We start from the raw sequence: 24,040 nt of genomic DNA on the forward strand, positions 1-24,040 counted from the left end.
CTATAGCTTAAACTGAACAAATAAATAGCAAAACCAAGCCAAACCACATACACTGAGCATCTACTACATGCCAGGCATTCAGAGGTACTCTTTTGGCATGATACTTTTATTTCTTTTCCAGATAAAAGCTTTAAGAATCAGTCAAAATGACAGGCTTAAAAACGGGGTTCACCTTCTGAGTTTTAAGCAGAGAAGCAGCACGACAGAGGTATGCATGCATGAGCATATTTCTGGAAACGTCAGCTACTCGAAACTAAGAAGCAAGCAGAGCAGGGGAACAAAGGGCTCCGGTGACCCAACTCTTCTCACCTGTGTGCATTGCCGTCTCCTTTCTGTAGAACCTCGATGATTTCTCGCACCGTATGTGCAGGATCTCGGGGGCTCAGTAAATACAACAGGACCTTCCTTCCATATTTGTCATTTACTATGTTAGGCAAAGAACTAATAATTTCCTGGAAAATTAAAGAAACAAAAAATGAACCTATGTGCTTAAAATGATGTACACTTGAAATCTGCAGGGTACAGAAGGATCCATGCCTAACTATTTTCTCCTATGCACTTAACAGAAAATGTGGGGCTAATTTTGAAATCTTGTCCTTAAAGCACAAAGACTGATGCTCAGAACTGATTCTGGACTGTGACCAGCATTGCTGAACAAGCCGTTTATATAACTGACCGAGCTCAAGGACTTAGAAAATCTTTACAGGAGTTCTCTTCTTTCACTACGACCAATAGTTCTCAGGCCACTTTTACTAGGGACACGGCTTGCTGGGGTCACCGAGCAGATATAGTTAATTTGCAGCTGCTTTACATGTAGAATCTGCATCGATGAAGAACATTCTTATTAGAATTTCCCCACTGAGATGTATGTGGAGAGAGATAAAGGAACTCTGTTACATCGAACAAGTGAATAAAGGCTTTTAACATTAGTTGCTTATTCATGGCAAATGAAGGCTGTTTAAGTATTGCATTGAAAACAAAACTAGGGGGACGGGGATCAATGCAGAAAGAGTCCACGGAGCAGTTACAAATAATTACGCTCTATGACATTTCCAATCAACTTCCCAAGAACAATAATCTCCTTTTCTAGTTGTCTGAATTGAACTGACAAAGGCAATGTCATCCCCACCCCAGCTAAGCTCCTGTGTAAATGCGCTGATGTTCTCAAAGTCACGGTTTAAAAATTCCTTTATTCTTAAAAAAAAAAAAAAATCCTTTATTCTTAATAGAGAATCTGCAACAGAAAAAAAAATAGTCTGTTTTCCCCTCTAAAATTCCTAATCCTTGCAACAAGCCTAATAGATATTCACAGCCATAGGTGTTTGCGCAGCACAGATCCGGCACAACAGGCTGGGGCCACAGAAAGAATTCCGTGCAAGTCCTCAGGTTTACAGATGAGGGATCCATGACGGGGAGAAGTGACCTGCTAGAGGACACAGCGTGTCAGTGGCGGGGCTCTCACTCATCTTGGTCCCCTGACTCCATGGAAGGGAATTCTCCGTGAGATAATATACTCAGATGTGCTATTTTCTTAAGTAACCATTGATTATAATGAGATTAATAACTTAATGCAAGGAACCAGTTAAAATGAAGTCGGTCATCGAGGAGATCCCAATAGTACAAAATTTGTGGCCCCAAGGTTGGCAATGCAACTCCAGAATCCACACACCACAGTTCTCTTTTTAAAACCCCAACCTTCCCTCATTGTCTGCACAAAAGTATACTGCGCTTCCTAAAATTAATAATAGCAGCTAGCACTTGTTAGGCACTTAGAGGAACCAGATCCAATGTGAAGAGCAGTATACCCATTATCCTAAATACTCTTCGCAACACCATGACAGAGGGATTATAGTTACCTTCATTTTACTAATAAGAAGCCCAAGGTTTAGATAAGTGACTTGTAGTAGATGTGTAAAGGTCACTCATCCAGGACATGGCTGACCCAAGACCATGGGTTTCCATGGTTTTAAACCCCATTGTACTCTTATTTTTTGAAGATGTTTAAGGTCACATATGAAGATCTCCCCATACAACGTAAAGGTTTGTAGAGAAGAGGTGCAAAAGATCTAACCATCTCGAAATGTGTATGAATTTCAACCATCCAGGAAAAAAAGAACTTAAAATTTCAGTAAGAAAAGGAAGACAGAAAAAAACGTTCATATCTTATCATGAGGGAGGGAGCTCTTTTGTAATCTCAAGGTAAACATGTCCCAAAGTGGGCTCAGGATACGTATTTTTTATAATGAAGCATTTGGTACCACAGATACAGGTTACCTTTAGTGTGGTCTTCCGATTTAAGGTTTAACCAACTCATAAAAGACAGATGCTTTAATCCGTTGATACATAGCTTAGGTCAATTCCTACGATCATTAACCCGCCCCCGCCAAGTTGCTGTCCTTAAGAAAACCACCCTGGGGTATAACATCTTTAGAGCAATTGCTTTTTTGAAAAACAAAAAAACCCAAAAAATCAAAAACCAAAACAAAACCAACAAAACCAAACCCCAGGGGAGTATGCAGTAAAGAGCTACAAGTGGCTGCTGATTCATTTCTAATTAAAAGTTTTTTCCTTTGGTGTGAAGAGGAAAAGGGGAGACATGAAGCCAGCAACGTAATCCTCAACGTACTTCATCTGCAGAGGCGGCACTTAAGGGCTAGTACAACGCACACGGTTTGGACAGAAAGGGCTTCACCTCAACACAAGAAGCTAGGGCTTCCAAAATACACACAAAACCCAAGCACAGATACTACTTAGGACTAGTCCCCAACTTGACTGAACTTTTCCTTCCTTTCAGTCAGTCATTAGGAAATTTAGAATCTAAACTTATGTTCTAAATTTAAGGTTTTTAAACGAGTGCAATGTTTATAAACTGACAATCATATGAAACTAAAAAAACCTTTACTTAAAAAAATGTGGTATCATTAGGGGCGCCTGGGTGGCTCAGTTGGTGAAGCCGAGTTTTGATTTCGACTTGGGTCATGATCTCAGGGGCGTGGGATCCAGCTGCGTGTGGGGCTCCCTGTGGAGCTCTGCGCTGGGTGTGGAGCCGGCCTGGGATTCTCTCTCCTCCCTCCCTCTGCCCCGCCCCACCTTAAAAAAATGTGATGTCATTTAATTCTCCCCATCTCACTCTCATCCAGCTTTCCTACCGTCAAAAACATTCATCTTGGAAAAAATAAAATACAATGAGCATGGCTACCTTATGGAGTACTGATTCATTTCTCTTTAACGCGGATTACAGAGAAGGAGAGAAATTTCTAGATGATCCCCGCAAAACACTAATGAGTACAGTAACATGTAGAAATAGGTAAGGGGTAGCTATGGCACAGGTGACCGTGTGCTGGATTCGATCTTTGGGCTCAAGCTGCGTAGCCTTTGGCAAATCAGCTAACCTCTCTGCCTATCAACTCCCTCACCTGTAGAAGGAAATGATACACCTTCCTCACTTGTGGGTTGTTAGCAGGAGCAAATGAGAAAATTCACACTGCAAACTGAAAAGTGCTATAAAGTAATTTATGTCCATATTAAAAACACACCTCTCAATTTACAGGATCTTTAACTGTGAAATTAAGTAAAGCTGCTGGGGTCATGATTTTGGCATCCTCGAGAGAGAGAGAACCCCCAACAACGAAGGTTCAAGTTTAAAGGTTTTCGACTCCGCTATCCCTCTTACAAGAATTAACATAGAGAAAATCCCAAGGCCCGTTTGTTGTAACTTCTTGGTGTGCTTCACTCTAGAGCAGGCGTGTGGATGGGAGCAGACTGCGGTGGAAGAATGAACCCCCCCCTCTGAAGACATGTTTGCCCAGTTCTGACTGTCCAACTTGTGTTGGACCCTTATGAGAATCACAGGCATTCTTGTTTTGCCAACCCTCTTTTAAAAAGGAAAAGTAAGGGTCACGATAAAGGGTGTACCCTGGAAGCAGGGTCAGAGCGCACGTCTTGAACTTTTGGTGGAAGGAGGGCATGCAGAAAGCAGCGCACGACACCGAGAACAGAGCCTGGGGTAGTGCGTGCGGGACTGGCAAGAGATGCAAGCTGGCCATAACCTACAAGAGCCAAAATCTACTGGAAGAGGCAAGAGAAATGTAATAAAAAGGGAATACCAATGGGAGGTAAAGAACGGAGAAGTATAAAAGGAAGATCGCCAGGCAAGGACTGCAGCCCCTTAAGTGCTTCTTTTAAACCTATGGTGATTCCGTCCAGAAGTACACCTCTTTGACTGTAAGCACACAACTGGAAGATAGAGTTTAATGAGTGTCATTTCAGTTTTGCAAGATGAAAAAGTTCTGGAGATTGGCTCCACAACAACGTGCATACGCTTGACTACTGAACTTCAAAATGCTGGGGTTTCTCTCTCTCCATCCCCTTCACCAATGTCGTCCATCCCACCTCCCCACCCCCCTGCCCTGGTAACCATCAGTCTGTTCTCTGTATTTATGAGTGTATTTCTGATGTTTGTTTACTTGTTGTTACAAAGTGAGTAAGTCACAGGGCTGTAGAGTCCAGCACAGGGAACTGAGTCGGCAATATTGTAATAGCCTTGTATGGTGACCCACGGTGACTACATTCACCATGGTGAGCACAGAGTAATGTAATTGTCCAATCACTATGCTGTACACCTGGAACTAATAAAATAGTGTGTGCCAACCTTACTTCAATAAAAAAAAGTGTGCAAAAAAAGGGGGGAAGGCTAAGATGGTAAATTTTTTATTATGTGTATTTTACCACAATGAAAAGTAAACAAAAACAAAACCGGGAGAATCTATCACTGTGGAGCTCAGATTCCCAGAAGCCGGCAGCTACCACCCTGGACAGGCAGCTCTGGCCTCTCCTTTCCCACAGCCCAGCCCCCACACCCGGCCCGCCTCCTCGTCGACCTGCCCGGAGCCCGGGCCACATCACCATCAACTGCTAAATGAACGGATGGCAGAGACTAACTAGAGGAGCTGCAAGGATGGGGAGACCAGATAAGAAACTGAACTGGTGCTTCTTCTTGAAAGAGAGAAGGAAGAGTGTTTATTAGGCTATGACTTCAACCTGACATTTCAGGAAACCCAGTTACTCTAAGCCGAATGCTTAGCAACACTAAGCCATCTTGGCTATTTTTAAAAGCACTGCATAATGCAACAGGTTTTGTAGTGGCTGGGTGGGAAATATAGCATGTGACTCTATGTAAACATATGTGCAGTGTATCTGGCAACCCATCGATTGTGCTAAGTAAATGCCTTAGAAAAAATAAAATTTGAATAGCAAAAAATAATGAAAATTTCAATGTTTTAAAAACTGTAAACAATCTAAGTCTCTATCAGCAGAAAGAGGGAAAAATAATTTACGGTATACTCATAGAATACTATTTGGCACTGAAAGTCGGTGATTTAGAATCGGGTGGGCAAACCATGGCCCATGGGTCAAATCCAACCTGCAGCTTGTTTTCACACACATCCTATGAGGTAAGAATGGTTTTTTGTATTTTAAACGTTGCTAAAAATAAACAAAACTAAACTAAAAACCCAAGAATAGGCGACAGAGATCATATAATGGCTCACAAAGCTTAAAATAATTACAACCTGGCCTTTTATAAAAAAAAAAAAAAAAGACTTGCCAAGCCCGATGAATCTCACAGACATAATGCCAAAAGAAAAAAGCAAGTCGCAGAAGAAAACATACATCGCTTACATAGAATTTGTAAACATGCAAAACAGTACCATATTCATCTACATATAGAGAAAGGATGAGGAACTGTATGCAAACAATACATAACATAACTCATCACAGTGGGTATGGGCGGGGGCGGACAGCCAATCAGGGACAGGCACACAGAAGGCTTGAACTTAAAGTGTGTTTGTCAAGTTTTACTTCTTTGTCAGATGGTGGGAGGCTGGGTGTTTGCTGTATTATTCTTAGTACCTCCCTGTATATTTAAAAGATAATAAATTTTAAAACACGCAGCAATACTTATTCCTTTTCAAACAACTGGTCAGTGCACTTCTCTCCTTTTCAGAGGAACGCTGCTATCAAAGCAGCTGCATCATACCAACAATTCCAGGGGTAAATGGATCAAATTTTATAAGCATGTTTATTCTGGAAAGGCAACTGGGTGGGAAAAGATGAGGGCTCGGCTGACCCGGCTGTGATTTCGACCTGACATTTCAGGAAGCCTGGTTACCCTGAACAGAGTGCTTATTAGCAACGCTATGCTTTCTTGGGTATTCTTAAAAAGCACTGAATACTGCAACAGGTTTTGTGGTGGTGGGAAAGACGCAACAGCAATTAGCGTTCCTGGATTTTATCACCAGCTATATAGTTTAATGATACACAGAACCTGCTGAGCGTTTTGTCAGTTAGAAGCAAGAGTTCAGCACATCAGGCCATTCTCAGGGAAAGCTGCCCTAAGTATGAGAAAGTCATTAGGAATGTAGCTCAAGTAGTTGTGGGAATCAAACCGATAAGCACAAGGAATTAAAACTGTTTCAAGAGCAACTTCAAGTGGGATGAATGTTTAGAAAAAATTAATCTAGCAGACAATGGTGGTAAATTCTGAAGGAAGTCTGGTTTCTCTGGAAATCCATTGGGAACACTTATGCAAATTTTAGTTGTCGTGAAAATATTAAACAAAAGCAAACTTTCAATAGCCCAGCCCGTTTCCATTTTCATGAAACAACTTTATTCATTTTGCCAATTTATGGCCTCACATCTCTGTCACCAGAATGAAAAACAACCATTATTGATTGGAGTCAAAAGGGTAATAAAGTCACAAGGAACATGCCAAAATACTCTGTCTGTGACATGAAAGTCTTGCCAACTCGTTTCTTCCCACAATCCCATCCCAAAGAAAGTCATCGCAATCTTAAAACAGTCAAGGGGAAAGTTGGAACATGACAGCAAGGGCATGAGAAATTCACACACACTGGGACCCACGGCTGGCACCTAACCCTCGCCAGCCCGTTTTCCCACTACACCAAGCTCTGCTCTTCTAGAAAGGCTGCAGAGAGAGGCCACAGCACCCCCACGTGCCAACAGGTAAAGTCTCTTTCTGAACATCCACATGGCTTCTCCCTGATCACTGGTGGGAAAGTAGCTTTTGTCACTAAGATCTCCCCCAAGGGCCCCATCTGTGTGTATCCAACAAAGGTCTGCATAACGCCTAGATGAATAATCCAGGTCTGTACAGATCATACGGTTTTAAGAATGTTTCTAACTTTGGTCACTGCTACCAATGTTGCAACTGCTTATCCCCACCCCTGCAACCTCCATCACAAAGCCCACGCCACTTGCACACCAGAAAGAGAGGAAAGGGAGAAAGGATTACATATTCAGAAGTCAGAAAAAGAGGCAAGCACTGAAAAATGCAGTTCTTACTCCGAAGTGCTTTTACCCAAAGGACAACAGTTTTTCTGAGGGCCAACTCAGGGTTAAATGAACTGCATTTAATTATTACCACTCTGTGGTCACTGTACCACGCTAGAAGGAACTGCTGAAATGAAAAAAGAAAGCTGGTCTGTTAATTTTGGTAAGAATTTTTAAAAGGACTCTGAAAAAGCTCTCATAAAAGCTCTAAGGAGTTTCACAACTGAGTGAGTTTTATCAGTTTTTCTTCTCCAGCTCCGACCAGCCCCGATGCAATGATAAACTAGGTAACTGGGCAGAAGTAGTTTCTCCAAAGGCACAAGGAGAGAAAGGACATCCTCTGCCTGTTGAGTCCCTGAATAACTGCAGAATTACGATGGCAATGAATTTCTGATCACACCTCAACACCGTATTGCTCATTTTTTATTTAGCACATCATGTGGTCAAAAAGCCATGTAATCCTAATGTAAGCAGTCTTTTGCCAAATTAAAATAATATTAATCATTAGTATCAAGTTACAAGATTGTGGTTTATACAGGAGAAAAGCAAATGCCCCAAAACAGAACTGAGACAACTAAAAAAAAAAAATAACAAAATACCAGTAGAAAGCACACTTCACCGTCTTTACACATACCGGTGTAAAATCAAACTGACATAGTTGCAAACAACATATCAATTTAACGTATAGGCAAGACCATCAGAATTACTTACTGATATGATTATCTGCTTCACAAGCTTAGTATCATCGATACAATCAAATGCCGCCAGTAAGACCAAATGGGAGTACTGGCCCTGTAAGAAATGGAAGCCAGGGAAGGTTAGAAAAATATACCGCTTCTCCCTTTTATTCCCCCCAATGGAGGCACTTTACAAAGGTTATCAACCTGACAACTGTCTACCATAACACAAACAAGACAGATAAAAGCCATTCAAAGGAACTTCCTCTCTTATCAGGACCTACTTAATTATATTCTAAGTTGATTTAAAAAAGACAAAGAAAAACAAAAGCACATTCTTCAATATCAAATAGCCGAGGCTCATTTTTTTTTTTTTTAACTGACCCGGATATAACACCTCTCAAAAACAGGTATCCTGTTAATAAATAACTACTTGAAAATTACACTAAAAAATTCAAGCGTAAGTGAAAAAAAAAAACCCCAACAATGTAAAACTATGTATATATGTATACATACAGAACTTTAATCATGAAAAAGAAAGCATATAAACTCAGATAGAATCACACATACAGTACAAAATATACATAGTATGTGTACTAAGGAAATCATGGAAGGAAAAACATTGTAATGTGATAGTCATCTCTGAGTTAAAGGATTATAAATGATTTTTCATTTTCTTTTGTATACTAATTTCTTCAAAATAATCCTATATAATCAGAACAGAAATACCGAAATAATAAACCAGAAGAATATACTTAGAACTGACTATGAGAATCAGATAAAAGTAACCGCTTTTAAAAAAAGTATAGCAGCACAAGATCAAAAAATATACATTGTGGGGGCGCCTGGGTGGCTCAGCTGGTTAAGCGACTGCCTTCGGCTCAGGTCACGATCCTGGAGTCCCGGGATCGAGTCCCGCATCGGGCTCCCTGCTCGGCAGGAGTCTGCTTCTCCCTCTGACCCTCCCCCATCTCATGCTCTCTCTCTCTCTCTCTCTCTCTCTCTCTCTCTCTCTCTCTCAAATAAATAAATAATAAAAAATTTTTAAAAATATATACATTGTGACTTTCACAATGGTCATCTCTTGAAATAACAGAATTACTTCTGTGATGCTGACATTTTTCTAAAGTTTAAGAACTTCTACTTTATGACAAAAGAGAAAAAAAGTGTTTTCAGAGCTTGTGGCATATTCTTTTTGTATCCTAGATAATGATAGCAATCTTTTACTTTGAGAAGGGTATCTGACTTCTGGTAACACTCATTCAGAGCCAGGTCTAAAGAACATGGCAGGTAATAATGTTTCAGTTAGAAACAAACTGGAGAAAAATAACAACAAAGGTCTAACATCTTTACCATATAAAGACCAACGCTCTACTAAAAATGGACAAAGAACAGGAAGAGTCGTCAGTTCACAGAAAAAAAGGGACAAGTGGCTTTAAGCATATGAAATAATACTGATTAAGGACAATAATTAAAGCAATGAAATACCATTTTCCACCTATCATCTAGGCAAAAGTGAAAACCTCTGCTAACATACTAATTTGGCAAAAGTCTGGGAAAAAGCAGGCGCACTTCTTTTGTCGTTGGTGAGAATGTACAGTGGCTCAACTTCTTCGAAGAGCAACTGACGACATTTATAAAAATTTAAAGTGCATGTATCTTCTGATCTAACAATTCCATTTCTAGGGCTTTATCTTACAGACGTGCTTTCACAAATGCACAAAGGAGTTCTTGAGTACTATTTGAAATAACAAAAAAACTAGAAACTACCCAAGTGCCCAACAGCAGGGACTGGCTTAAGTGAATTATGTAACTCATATAATAAAACATTATCTAGTCATCAAAAAGAATGAGGTAGATAAGATGTATGTATCCTGAAATAAAATGACCCCCGAGGTGGACTGAGTGAAGGACACGAAGCAGAGAACAATGTGCATCGAGTGCAGGACCACTGCCCTCTGACTCTTTTAAGTTCCACATGCAGAAACATGCCCAAACACAAAATATCTCCGGATGAATACAGGAGAACTGGAACTGAATTTAAGTGAGAAAAAGACAATTCCACAATTTCAGTTGGAGCTTTTAATACACTTTTCAGCAACAGATAGACCTAGCTAAGATACATCAGTAAAAACACTGATGGTATGAACAACACTATTAACTACCTTGATTTAATTGACATTTGCAGAGTACCACACACACCGATTCCACAAAATAAGTTCTTCTCAAGATACTGCGAAAGACCACATGTTGTGCCACAAAATTAGTCTTTAAAAATTTAAAAGGATCGAAATAATAGAGTATGTCAGGAATCCCCAATATTTGGAAATGTAAACACTTCTAAATAACCATAAATCAAATCCATGGGTATTATTAGTTTATCTCCCCTCTTTAGAGACAACTCCTTGAGATGCAAAAGGCACTGCACTGTTAATTTCTCATTACCATCATAATGCCCTGCTGGGATTAGGTTCTCAAAGACAAAAAAACCAAAAACAAAAACAAAACTGTTTATACAACTAAACTGTAAAATTAGAACAATCTAATTTTATTATTTAATGATATCTTCTACTAGTAATACTTTTCAGAATTTTCTATTAACATTCTATTTTTATTCATTTCTAATTTAAAATACTCAAATTAAAATGTTATACCGAAGATTTACTTAATGGTGAATAATGAATAATAAAATCTTGTCATACTCTGGAAACAACTCCCTAGAGAATCTCTTCTTTAATTTTGTTACAGACAAGTGAGCTGCCTTCCACATGGCCTTACATGCTCTCTCTAGTCTCCAGCCCTACAGAAGATGACAGGTACGTATATGGTCACCAAGCAGCAGCTTATCTGTGTTTGGAGTAGCACTGACTAAATCAAGTATTCACCAGATGTTAGCAGTTCTCATTGGATTTTTCGTAGGAAATAGTTATCACCAATTTTAGTTCCTCAGTAAATTAGAAGCTTAAACATATAAAGTAACCCAAAAATGAAAAAACGTTCACTACTACATACATTCCTGGAAAACTGTTTAGTATTTAAATACACAGAGATACTATTTTTTTGAGGCAATTAATTCCTTAGAAAAATCTTTTCGTATCCTCTATAATTTCATCTGGAGAGCTGTTACAGCATCTCCAAAGGATCCCAAAGAACTATAAAACTTACAAATTTATTCTAGGCAGTAATTTCCATGTTTAATAACATAATTGGACAAATTCACTGAAGAAGTAAATATCAGGACTTCAAAAAATATCTACTAGAAATGGAAAACTGTCACAGTCTGATGTTAAATGAAAAAAGGGGAAATCTTAGTGTAAATTTAATATCATTAAAATACAGGCATATGCGTAAAGACGGTAATAAAACAATGAACAATTTTCTTCTTGGCAATTTTCTGCAGTTTTCAAATTTTCTATAATAGACATGATTTCATTTTATTATTAAAATTAACTAAAAGAGGGACACCTGGGTGGCTCAGTCGTTAAGTGTCTGCCTTCGGCTCAGGTCATGATCCCAGGGTCCTGGGATCGAGCCCCGCATCGGGCTCCCTGCTCCGCGGGAAGCCTGCTTCTCCCTCTCCCACTCCCCCTGCTTGTGTTCCCTCTCTCGCTATCTTTCTCTCTGTCAAATAAATAAATAAAAATCTTAAAAAAAAAAAAAACTAGAAGAAAAGCCAAAATCAAACAAAAACATAACAAACTGTGGTTTTATTATACTTACATTCGCCACCTTTTCAATGTAAGTCTTCATTGTTTTCACAATCACTTTCCTGTCCTTTAAAAAGGAAAATTAACTTTTGTTATAACTTTTAGTGACAGCTTAATAATTATAGAGTCAAAAATTTTATAGAATACTAAAATTCCCACCAGTCTGGCATACTCTTCACTAGTGAAAACAGTTATGAGCCAGAACAAAAAAAAAAATGGCAATATGTTTTAAGTCGTTTCAGAACTATTACAACCTCAGAGCTGTTCATGACAACTCACTGAGACATAAAAAAGGAACCATAAATTAGCTGTAAGGCAAATCTAGCAAAACTACCTTCTTTTAAAACAGTGAGAATGGACAGAACTCTCTCAGTGTCTGAACTGACTTGAGATGCCTAAGAGTGCAGCAGAGACAGTATTTGATACTCGCCGAACGGAAATTAAATTTGTATTCATTTAAAAAGTGGGCAGAGTGCAACTCTTTTAAAGGCAACATTATACCGATCAAGGAAATGAGGAGCATCTCTGTGAAACTTTTGTATTGAACATGATCTTTACCTTTCCCCTCAAATGAACACCCACATGAGCAAAGGTGTAGCTGCTCATTAGCACCTTGCCTCTCCCGCCCCCATGAAGATCAGTAGATGAGGAATCAAAGAACCCGACAGGTACCCAAACTTCTATAAATGTAAGCCTGGCATAAACATTGCGTTTACTTGCTCGACTGGGTCCCTTCCCACATAAAGACAACTCAAGCTTTTTGTACATTAATGAAAACTCTAGCAAAGAAACCCCAGGCCCTAAGAAAATCCAGTTCCTGGGAGGCCCCAAGGAGGCACAGCTCTGCGAAGATAACGCTGTTCCTACACACCAGGGCAAAGCCCACAGGCAGGCGGGGGCAAGTCTGAGGGAAGGCGCCTCGGCCCCAAGGGACCGCTCACCTTGGGGGTGCCGTGCCACAGGCAGTGCATGGCCACTCTAGCGCCGTCATGCGTGTGCGCCAGGTAGATCACGGCTTCGCGGATGGCTTCGATCGTCTCCTGCGGAACAAATACCACCGCACTTTATTTTATTCTTTCTTCCTGCCTTCTTAAAATCTGTCCACTGAGGGGCAGTGATGCACGGACGATGAAGGAGAGTATAGGCAGTAAACAACTGAATTTTTCATTTTGTAGAGAAGCATGCAGAAACAACTTCCGTCTGAACGTTTTTTTTCCCCCATCAAGAGCAGCAAGTAGTGGTAGCAATTTCTATTAAGATAGCTGAGTCTTACCAATATCTGTTCAAAAAAGTGTATGTGTGTGTAGTATATTCCAAAAGATTTTTCAAGAAAAAGAGATCTAGGAAGTGGCTGTGGTTAAGAAGGGAGTTTTTAACAGTAAAACCAGATAAAATAAATAAAATCTTCTTCCATAAGAGAATCGTGTATATAATGAGCAGAGAACTAAACACTAATTTTGGCTGAAAAAGTTTCTTTTTCAGTTCATCACTGGATTACTTCTAGAAATCATTTTAATAATTCACCATAAAAACACTTAAATAACATTTCCCTAAAAGAAATTAGTCTATTAGACTAGATCCTCATTTATCAATGACCCCTTTAGTAAAAACCCAGTCAGTAATTTTTTACAAGGTAGTTTAGCTTATTTATAAACTTTCTTCCTCATTGTCAATGTACATAATTTCTTAATTATATCTGGGAGGTCTAGCCAATAGATGTAAATGAGTTCTGACAGCTAAAAGCTGCAGGGCCCCACTTTAGTCCGTTCCTGATTTAAAAATTTATATTAAATCAATAAAATAAACACAAAGTCTCTGACCACAAAAGAGAAAGATGGGTACCTATTTCCATCAGTAAGGAACAAGCGATTTTGTCCTTAACTATTGTTCAATCCTTTCCCAGGATGAGTCTCAAAAACACAGCTCTCAGCTTACCTATGTAAGCTTACAAACCTATTCAAAGCTACCCAGTTGGAGAGTGAAATGCCCCCAGGGCCAGGAAAGATTTGTCTCATTACTGTATATTCACACTAAGTTCCCAATGATTTTTGTGTTATTAATACACGCAACACTAAAAAAAAAATTTTCCATCACTGACTATATCCAAGTGCTCATATTTTCACTTCTCCAAATGTAGTCCTGCCTTAATATATCCAGACCAGTCAGAAACTGTGCTATGCAGAAAAGAGACAGAAATCCCCAAAAGCAGCTGCTATGTTCACTGGACCACAAGCTTAGGTAAACAGCTACTCTTGGAAAAGTCTTTTCTCTGTGTCAATTCTGAGAGGGTCAAAATTCCTATGAATGTTTAATCTGGCATACTTGTTAAAAAGAAGTTAGGGTCATTCTTATGAGTTATCTCTTACTATTGAAATGAGGACAAATGGGCAATGAGTTCAGTTTGATGAGGCAAGCAAGTTCAGGGGACTAAATGGTGAGTTCGCATTTGTATCCCCATCCCTGACTTGAAGGGCGGTACAAACTACCTTCACTCTCCGCTCCTTATCCTGCTAGCCTGTAAGGTCTGGTTTCCATGGTCCACTTAGTTTCACATAAGTGTCCTCCCCTGACCTTTTAACGTTGACTTTTTTTTTTTTTTTTATCAGCACAGGTGAATTTCGAACTACCTGAATGCTGAACATCTATTGGTGAGTTAATTTTCAGTATGGTCAGCTGGAGGATAGTGTCTGGTTTATAATCAAAATATAAAAATCCAGTAAGATTGATAAAACTATGGTCAATTCCACTGTCTTCTGGCAAATATCTAAATGGAATTAGTAGGCTTGTTCAAAGGACGTTTAGTGCCTCATCTTCTCTAAATAAGGAAATAGGGGCACCAGGGTGGCTCAGTCGGCCAAGTGTCTGACTCTCGATCTCAGCTCAGGTCATGAAATCGAGCCCCACATTGGGCTCCATGCTGGGCGTGGAGCTTGCTTAGGGTTCCCTCCCTCTGCCCCTCCCTCTCTTTCAAATAAATAAATAAGGAAACAACTCTTTAAAATTTCCAAAAGACAAGGTACATCAAAGCAGCATTTTACATTCTAACATGACTCTTCCTCTAATGTTTGGTTTAAAAACCAAAAGCAACAACTTACTGATCTTAGCTTTGGGGGTGCAGAGGTGAAAAAGTCCAAGAATACTTTGTGTACCAATGAGTGCTTAATCACAGCCTCCCTGAAAAGACAGAAAAGGGAAAAGAGACTATGCCAGATCTAGCACTACATACAGTAAGAGAGACAGAGGCAGCCTCAGCTGTCCTAAAATAATCAGAGCAAGTGAAATGGTCTTAGCAAATGTAACCTGTCATAAGAAAGAATAGATCTTTCAGCAATATAGTAAGAATTAAGAAAAAAAAAACTTCCAGACTACAAAAATCTTTTAGTAGTCTCTACAATCAAAACCAGAATACAAATTTTTAATATCTAGTCAGCCAAGATTTGTCATCATTCCAAATACACTCTACCATCTTCAGTAAGGACATCTATGCTTTTACCCAACAATGGACACGTGATTAGAAATCCGTATGTGCACTGATTTTTTTTTTATAGCTTATTTTCTTCCTGTCAGGCACCCTTCACAATGCTTAGCTTCGTAAAATGATTTTAGCACTATTAAAACATGAACAGAATGAAACAGCATCAGCAACTGCAACAACCCCTAACTGATCCAAGCTTCCCAGCATGATGCTTGTGGAATGCAGATGTACAGTGAAGGCTGATGATCGAGGCACCAAAGACGTCAGGCTGACACCGAGTACCTGAGTAGCCAGCAGACACAGGTTGCCTTTATGGGCAAAGCACTGTTTCTGAGTGTTTTGGAAACATTAACCCATTTAATCTTCATAAACCTCCATGAAACATGTACTACTATTATCCCAATCTTATAGATGTGGAAACTGAGGCATACAGAGGTTACATTGCCCAACAGCACATAGTAAGTGAGGGGGGCATCAGGACTCACACCTGGGCAGCTTGGGTCCCCATGGCCACGTCTTAACCACTCCGCTATGGTACAAATGCTAAGAAGGCCACATACCTGAGCATCTAAGCTTTACGATCCAATTTAAATAACACAATCTATTTGGGAAACTATCTACCTTTTCTATGCAAGGGTTATGTAACATTTTCTTCTTTCAAATGCTAAGAAAAGACAAAAACAGCTTTCTTACTTTTGGGCCATTGGAGTCAGAATCTGCTTCATCTCATCCATGATAAGCTCTAGCTTTTCTGGATATGCCTCTAATACTTTGTCCAGGGTTGGGTGATCTGCTGACTGCAACGAGAAAACCAAACCCCTCTAAATTTAATCAAGTTTCTTCAACTTCAGAGCAAAGGAAATCAATTATAATTATTTCAAATAAACTTAATATAAATTTCAAATTTCCCATAGTTATATGATGAAGGCCCTGCTGTAGATACACTCATGGAGTAACCTGATTATCTGATTCTCACTCTATCTCACCCATCAATGTATTTAAAGGGCCAGCCCGAACAACCCCAACTCAACCAGTCGACAGGTGCACATGCCTAATCAAGATCAAGTAGTCAGCTCACAAATTCTTGCCACCATGCGCTTTGTAATTAGGTGGATATTCCTACTGTGACAGTTACAAAAGCAATAAAGCACTCAGTTCAACCCAGGGGCTGAACCTGACCAGGGGAAGCAAGCCAGGAAATAACCCATAGCCCTGAAGACAGATGTGTGCGTTTACGCCCCTTTAACTGTCCTAGCCCCTTCCTGGCCTTTTTCTGATTCAATCCCTGTACTATATCCAAGACTGGTTCTCTCTACTCCCTCTCCTCCCTGGACACAACCTAGAGAAGGATGGTTCACACCATGGAGACACACAGAAGGCAGCAATGGGGAGCCCGAGGCACTTCAGCCAGAGCTGGTTAGGGGGCGGGTACAAAGCTTTACTAACTATTAAGAGTCGTCTACCTCAGTCTATCAGAAACGGATGTCCTGAAGCATTGCACAGAGCACTCAGGAGGGAGTATAACAATGTAGTTTAATTTAAAGGGGATTTAGAGACAGTGCTCTGGGAGTAAGAGAAATCAAAGTCTGATCACTTGCTCATCACGCCAGAGACAAAATAATCTAAGAGGATAAAGGGTAGGTGACAGTCTCTTAATGGGCCAGCCAAAGCAAAACTATTTTCTGCGAACAGGGCACTGGGAAGTCAGGAACAGCACACAGAGAAAATAAAAATGCTCGCACAATGTCCTGGGATGTCACCTTGTAAAGCTGAAATGTGTTCCCGTAGAGCTCCTCCGTCAGCATGTTCCTCTGCTCCAGGATGGCTTTGTCATTGTACGCGTACTCCACGATGGCCGACGCTTCTGCGTGCCGTAGCATCTTCTTCACGTGGCCTTTAAAACTTCCTATTATCTCTGCAATCTGTGGCTTACTCCTAAACCCAATGCGACGGTGGGAAAAGATCAGTAACAAGGAGAAGAAAGCCGGGCGGCAACAAAATGTTAACTTCCCCTGAAGCCCACCCATCAAAATGTGGGGCGGTGGGCCAAGAAACACTGTGAGAAGGCCAGCCGAGATGAGTGGTCTTTCCACCTCCAGCTTGCCAGCCTCCGCGGCAGCCAGCCTGCTACCAACGTCTGAGACCTGACTCTGCCTAGCAGCTGAGAGATCCTGAGCAAGCTACTGGGATTCTCTGCGATGCAGCTTCTTCGGTCACAGAACAGGGGAATGCGGCTGAGGTGAGGACCGAGTGACCTCAGAGGCACGGGGAGCTGTGACCCGCGCCCCTTCCCCATATTAAACTCTTTGGCAGGAGAAAGTAAAAGTTGAAGACGCGGGGAAACACAAATACAACACATCTAGGATTCTCCATTCAAACAGCACGCAGTCACCAGTATTGACGTTACATCCTCACATAATCAAGCAGCTGACGATTACAGCCAGAAATCCTTGCAAATTTTGTCAACCGAACTTTTCTACTGTCTGTCGGTGAGCACGTTTTGGCACCTTCCGCTCAAAAAAGGAAGTCAGGACAAGTAGCAATTCCAGCTAATTTAGGAAATTTTCCTATCCTGACATTTCCTAACCCACCGACCCCGCTGACTCCCCTCACCTTCCCCCTCCCGGCCGTCCACCCTCTAAATACTGGTCATCTCTTCTTCCAGGGCATCAAAATACACTCACAAAGCTGGTGAAGGTAAGGCCGTCATTTACATTACCTCAATAACTGCTTTTAAGATCATGTGCCCCAGAAACATTACTAGCATCTGCCTAGGGCCATTATTATGATCCCAGACCAAGGGCACAACTGGTATCCCCAACTTTAAAAAGCTAATGACAATATATTTTATAAATAAAACAACTCACCCATACATGAGGAATTTCTTCACAATATTTCTGGAATATTTAGCTTTACTTAATTGGACCAAATCATCTGAAAAGCAAAATACATAACAATGATTTGCTAATCTCATTTCAGTCCTCCAGAAGCAAAGAACTACGTAAATGCACAATCCTGGGAACACAGAAAACTCTCTTAACTTGTCCCACACAAAGAAAAAACAAAACAAAAAAGGTCCTGCAGAGAACACACAGCTTTCCCTCAGCAAGAATTACCAGGGCAGTTTTGGGTACTTCGAGAAAAAAACAGTGACTTATTACAAATAATCTTCCACATAAGAAATACCTCGCAGTTCTTCAAAAGCCTGTTTTCGCTGCTCTTCGTTACCATACTGAATGTAACACTGGATCACACGAGTGGAATCATGGGCAAATGCGATCTGTAGGAAAGACCAGTTTGGGCCTTTAGACTAATTCTCTTTGACGGTGTATGTTTCTATCACAGCATTAATGTTTTACTGCTGCTGCTTTCAGAATTCCTTGCTAGAAAAAAGGTAGAGTCTTCATGGATAAAATCAAACCTAGGTTGCTCAGGAGAAGAAATACTTGAACTGTACAAAAAGGTATTCTTTGGTTTTGCGACACAGAGAAAGGGATAGATTTAACCATTTTCACAATTCCTATCATCATAATTAAAAACAAACCATATCAAACCAAACCTGTCTAATGATTATACACACTGTATTTCTCATTTCGCTGAAAGTTACTTTCCCTAATGGAAATTTTCCAATTCAAAAATTTTATTACCCTGATTTTCTTTTCTTTTTTTTTTTTGCTTACGTAAGCAATCTAGGAATGTTTGGCCTTGGCAACCAAAGATATAGATAGAAGACAGATCCAGGGTGCCTGGGTGGCTCAGTTGGTTAAGCGACTGCCTTTGGCTCAGGTCATGATCCTGGAGTCCCGGGATCGAGTCCCGCATTGGGCTCCCTGCTCAGCGGGCAGTTTGCTTCTCCCTCTGACCCTCTTCCCTCTCGTGCTCTCTCTCTCTCTCTCAAATAAATAAATAAAATCTTAAAAAAAAAAAAGAAGACAGATCTAAAAGTCTTGCTACATGAGTAAATATTTCTATATACACATTGGCAATTATAAGCTAATCCCTCCGTTTCTCACATTTTCACTATAATCCCTGAATATGTATGTTTCATTCCTAGAAAAGTTGCTGTATTTCAAAATTCCACCCCTACCCCAACTACTGGATAAATCAGATCCTCGTTGCAGGACTTGCTGATCACTTTTCTACAGCAATAACCACAAATAGTCAAGCAAAATTATTTTTTTACATTACCAGTCTACTTTAATAGTGCTTATTATTTGTTGCTCATCCTGTCTCTAAAAATTTTAATTCCAACAAGTCAGAAGATGAAGGTGGACCTCCATCAAAGTCATGCATTTCAGAAGAATTTCCTTAAGGGAGGTTTGTAGAGATATTTTTGATAAAACTAAAAACAAATTTTTTTAACAAGAAGGCTGTTTTGTGCATACTGATTACTTACTATATAACCAGGATTGATGCTTCAAGTACATTTTCTTCATTTAGACCTCAAAGCAACCTTAAAAGTGTGCTGTTGCTATGCCCATTTTGCAGAGGAGAAAAGCAAGTTTATGAGAAGTTGAGGAACATTCTATGCCTGTGACCCTGGGGACAAAACTTAATTTTTCTGAGTCCCAGATGTATCAAACGTCCATCAGGGACGAAGACATTAAGTTAAAGGAGACAAAGTATGCAATGGTTAGCACAACCCCTAGCACACAGTTATTGATGCAGAGGTTGTTACTGTCCAAAGGCAGACATATTCTAAGCAGCAGAATGAGGATCTGAACATCACATTAACACCAAAGGCCATGCAGTATTAACCAGGGTAGTTGGGAAAGGATGTTGAGTGTAAAATATTTACAAATCAAGGATAACAGATTACTGCTGGAGCTGAGGAGAAGTTCTAGCCTAAAAAAACCTTTCTTCCCAGGTAAAGAAGAAAGCAGTTGCTGGGAACTTGCTTATTTAAAGACATTCCTTCAAACTGGAAAATAGCATCTGATTAGACCTATGTATGGTTTGGCAAAGACTACCCCTCTAGGGTCCCCAAAACTACTAAGTCTGTTATCTTACAAATGAATAGTCACTAAGTATTTATCCAAATACACAAGTTGTCAACAGAGGTTTATTATAAAATACAATTAAGCAGCAACAATGAAAATTAGTTTAGAACTCCCAAATCTGTATTTTAAAGATCTCTGTATGATGCTTGTAAAAGCAATGAAGAAATCAAAGTAATCATCTGTTTACATATATTCAAAAAGTCATCAATTTAGAACATATGAAAGCATATGGAGTTCAGAGCAAGACATTCTGACAAATACTATCGAACTAATAAGTTCCTCAAGGCAACTTTAAAGAACACTGATTTACTTTAAGTAAATTTTGGGTAAATGACACAGCCAAATACTTGATATTTTAATAATTTCCCAGCAGTAAGGTCCCCGCTATTAAATTTTTTATTTAGTCAGTATTATAAAAGGTACTTGAAATTTGTGGCCAAATACATTTAAAACAATTTCACAGATCACGGATGGTCACCTAGCCTTTCCTAAGAGTGAGCTGATTTCAATTGTTAATACATGCAACTATGATCCTGCCCTACTTACAGTTTTAATTTTTCCTTGAATCAACTTCTGCAAATCACTCATCAATTTCACTCTCTTTTCTTTGTCACAGTCTTTTCTATAAATGAGAATAAAGGGGGAAACACAGCTTAAGTAAAGACATTATTTTAAACAGCAGAAACTAAATACCCTACCAGTGTACGTTCACCCAGTTAGGTGTGATTTTTCTCTTCAGAGGCAGCAAACCTCTGACATTAAAATTACTATTCCAGAGCAGCCGGAGAAAAGTAATTTTCTCAAAGACAAGAACTCATCTCACAAGGTGTAATTTTTTGCATCAATTTGAATCTTCACAGCCAGAACCTCGGAAGTAAAGAAAATAATAAAACATGTCCAAGATACCAAATACTTAAGTATCTCAAAAGCGAGCCGATAAGAAATTGTCTTTCATTTTCTCAGAACTCAGGAAGGATTTCCAATCCATTTTAATTCTCATACATTTTCATAAACATATCTCATGATTCCACACACTTCTGCCATGGGCAGACGTCCAATACCGATGCGTCTAGCGGTGTACTGAGTGTTCCCTGAATAACCCCAGGGTGGTGCAGGTTAGTGTAGGACAGCTCACTATTTAGGAGGTACACTGGTGCTCCTCCATCCTCTCAGAGGACTAATAATGATGCCACTAGGTAGCAATACCTTCGTAAGATCTCCCAAATCTGCTTCGCCCGAACAACAATGTCGTAGTTGGTTTTGTCACTTAGTTGCCTGCTTTGCTTTAGTTCTTTTTTCTTCTTTTTGAAGTCATCCCATTTAGGTTTCTTGGCTGCTGATTCTAGTCATTAGAGAAATTATTTTAGTCACTGTAGAAATAAATTACATTTAACATTCTGAACGTCACACACCAGTACAAATTAGGTACACAGGGCAACGCTAATCAGGATCAATATTCACTGTAAAAATATCATTCCCTATAAACTTAGACTTAATTTCATTTTCTGAGCAGTTTATACATTTTAAGTTTGGTTGAAAACAACCACTCATTCATTCATTCAACAGCTACATATTGACTCTTAACAGGACACCTATTAAGAAAAAAAAATCAAGAGGATTGTAAAAGCAACTGAAAACTGAAATAAAAATTCTACTCTAAAACATCACAGTCCTTGGACTTTAGGTATAATCAGTTCTTACTGTAAACAAAATCAGTTCTCAATGTAAACAAAAATTAGTCCAAACTAAAACAGGGAAAAATGTATTAAAATTTTCAGTATGTTGAGTGTTGTTATCTATCATTTAATTCTCACAACAATCCTATTAATATGCTCCTTCTCATATCGGGGAGACACAGGCACTAAGGAGTTCCTTCTGTTCCTTGTCCAAGGTCACACAAGTCCTCAGTGGTGGAACCAGGGCTGAAACCCAGAAACAACTCTGAAACTTCGTGCTCTGCTGCCTCTTACTCACGACAGCGCCCAGTCAAAATTTCTCAGCTTTCTACAGAGTAATGTTCTCTAAGTCCAGTATCTTTCTATTAGCATTTTTTTTTTTTTGTCTTCAAAAGCTAAGTATCCCACCAAATGAATCCAAAAACCCATTGAGGCCAACAAAGAACAACTTAATAAAATGGATATTATTTGAGTGTCCTGCAAGGAGCCCTTTGGAGAATTAGTGCCTTCTAAATGTCTCCCCCTCTCTGATTAGAAAATACACGCATTATAAAAAACTTGGAAAATGCAAAAAACAAAATTTCCCTATCATCTCAAAACCCACATATAACTAGTAACATTTTATTTTCTTCCTGCCATTTCCCTATGTATGTTTTATATTAATCTTTAAAAATTCAGAATCTCACTGCTTCGCTTAAACATTATTCTACTATAAGTATTCTTCCACAAAACTAAATTATTTCTCAAGAACGTAATTTTTAACGGCTATACACTTTACTGCAATGTACTTAACTATTCCCGTTACTTATCTGTTCCCCGGTGGTAATCACAGACTGCAGGAAACAGAGGGCCTATTTCCTGTTTGTATCAGGGCTTCATGCACTGCACAGCAGAAGAGAAAGGCTGACCCAGAGCTCATTTAATTCCACAAACTTCTGGGCACCCTGACATCTGCCATGCTCGGCTGCAGTATATATAACAACTTTGGGGATCTCTAGTATCCAATTCCCCTCAGCTGCTGATATAAAAATTTGAGACAATAAAATCAGAGCTCCACTCTGACATGTCAGGAACCTAGCTCCCACAGAAAAGGAACCAAAGCTACATCACGACGGGTCTTAATGTGGGAACCATGTGTGTTTAAAATGCAATGCCAAGAACTCTAGCTGAGTTGGGGCCTGTGCCCCTACTGGTTGTTACAATTTTTCTTTGCCATTTCCTGGCAAAGTGCACAGAAAACTCAGATATTTGTTTGCTGAATCATTCAATCAATCAGTAAAGTTTGGCCTACAGAAAGGGATGTTTTTTTGGGGTTCTACTATATGAAGCTGCTCCAGCTTAGCTGAACTCCACAGCTCAGATAATTCAGCAAGGGCCTCGGTAGTAAGGTACCCTAAGCACCAGGAGACAATTTTGAGCAGGCAAGTTGCTTCCTGGTGCTTACCTGATTCGGGTTACCCTCCTCCCACCCCAAATGCTGCCTGTCAAGGAACAGGAACGGGAGGTCTCCACCAGACTTCTAGAGCTCCACTCTCCCTCCTGCATAGTTCAGGCGGAGCAAGGCTTCTGCAAAGACTATGCTGAAGGAATCAGTGCTTACCATCACTTTTACCATCCGCCTGGAATTTTCTCTTCCTGTTGAATTTATTTGCCTGCTGGAATTTGTTCTTTGGTATTTTATCCCCTTGCTGCTTATTTTTGAACTGCTTTACACCTTTTTTCCCAGGTTTTGTGGCACATTTCTCAAAGTTCTTAGATGTGATTTTAGGTCCACCTTCCTTGCCAACTTTCCTTGGAAACGTCTTTGACGAACCAGAATCTAGGGACAATAGTAAATAATTATCAGAGTTCAGTGATCCTCAGCCTAGATTTCTGTTATCCATTGGGCTGTATTTGTTACACAAAATTACACACTCTTTGGTGAAACGTTCTTTGTCCTACTCTCAAATATGGAGAACGGCATTTTAAAAGATCAAAACAAAATTTAAAAATTTTCTGATCTAGGGGCACCTCGGTGGCTCAGTTGGTTGAGCGTCTGACTCGTGATTATGGCTCGGGTCACGATCCCGGGGTCATGAGATCGAGCCCTGGGTCCAGCTCCACGCTGGGCGTGGAGCCTGCTTAAGATTCTCTCCCTCTTCCTCCGTCCCCCTCC

At 39.9% G+C, this 24,040-nt stretch overlaps 1 protein-coding gene across 1 annotated transcript in view; it reads right to left on the reverse strand.

Annotated features, from left to right (window-relative positions):
• Window positions 1-24,040, reverse strand: part of PUM3 (pumilio RNA binding family member 3) — a 45,975-nt gene that overhangs the window by 15,520 nt on the left and 6,415 nt on the right. Inside the window, exons 3-14 of the mRNA XM_025891457.2 lie at window positions 23,486-23,704; window positions 21,416-21,551; window positions 20,756-20,831; window positions 18,396-18,489; window positions 18,077-18,143; window positions 16,970-17,144; window positions 15,903-16,006; window positions 14,830-14,908; window positions 12,676-12,774; window positions 11,748-11,801; window positions 8,062-8,142; window positions 310-452 (exon numbers count right to left, since the gene is read on the reverse strand). Of these exons, the coding sequence (XP_025747242.1) occupies window positions 310-452; window positions 8,062-8,142; window positions 11,748-11,801; window positions 12,676-12,774; window positions 14,830-14,908; window positions 15,903-16,006; window positions 16,970-17,144; window positions 18,077-18,143; window positions 18,396-18,489; window positions 20,756-20,831; window positions 21,416-21,551; window positions 23,486-23,704 (1,327 nt within the window). The remainder of the gene's footprint in view (window positions 1-309; window positions 453-8,061; window positions 8,143-11,747; window positions 11,802-12,675; window positions 12,775-14,829; window positions 14,909-15,902; window positions 16,007-16,969; window positions 17,145-18,076; window positions 18,144-18,395; window positions 18,490-20,755; window positions 20,832-21,415; window positions 21,552-23,485; window positions 23,705-24,040) is intronic.

This window comes from Callorhinus ursinus, unplaced genomic scaffold (genome assembly GCF_003265705.2).
Source record: "Callorhinus ursinus isolate GAN/ISIS: 27379988/994484 unplaced genomic scaffold, GSC_fseal_2.0 scaffold28, whole genome shotgun sequence".
NCBI classification, from domain to species: Eukaryota; Metazoa; Chordata; class Mammalia; order Carnivora; family Otariidae; genus Callorhinus; species Callorhinus ursinus.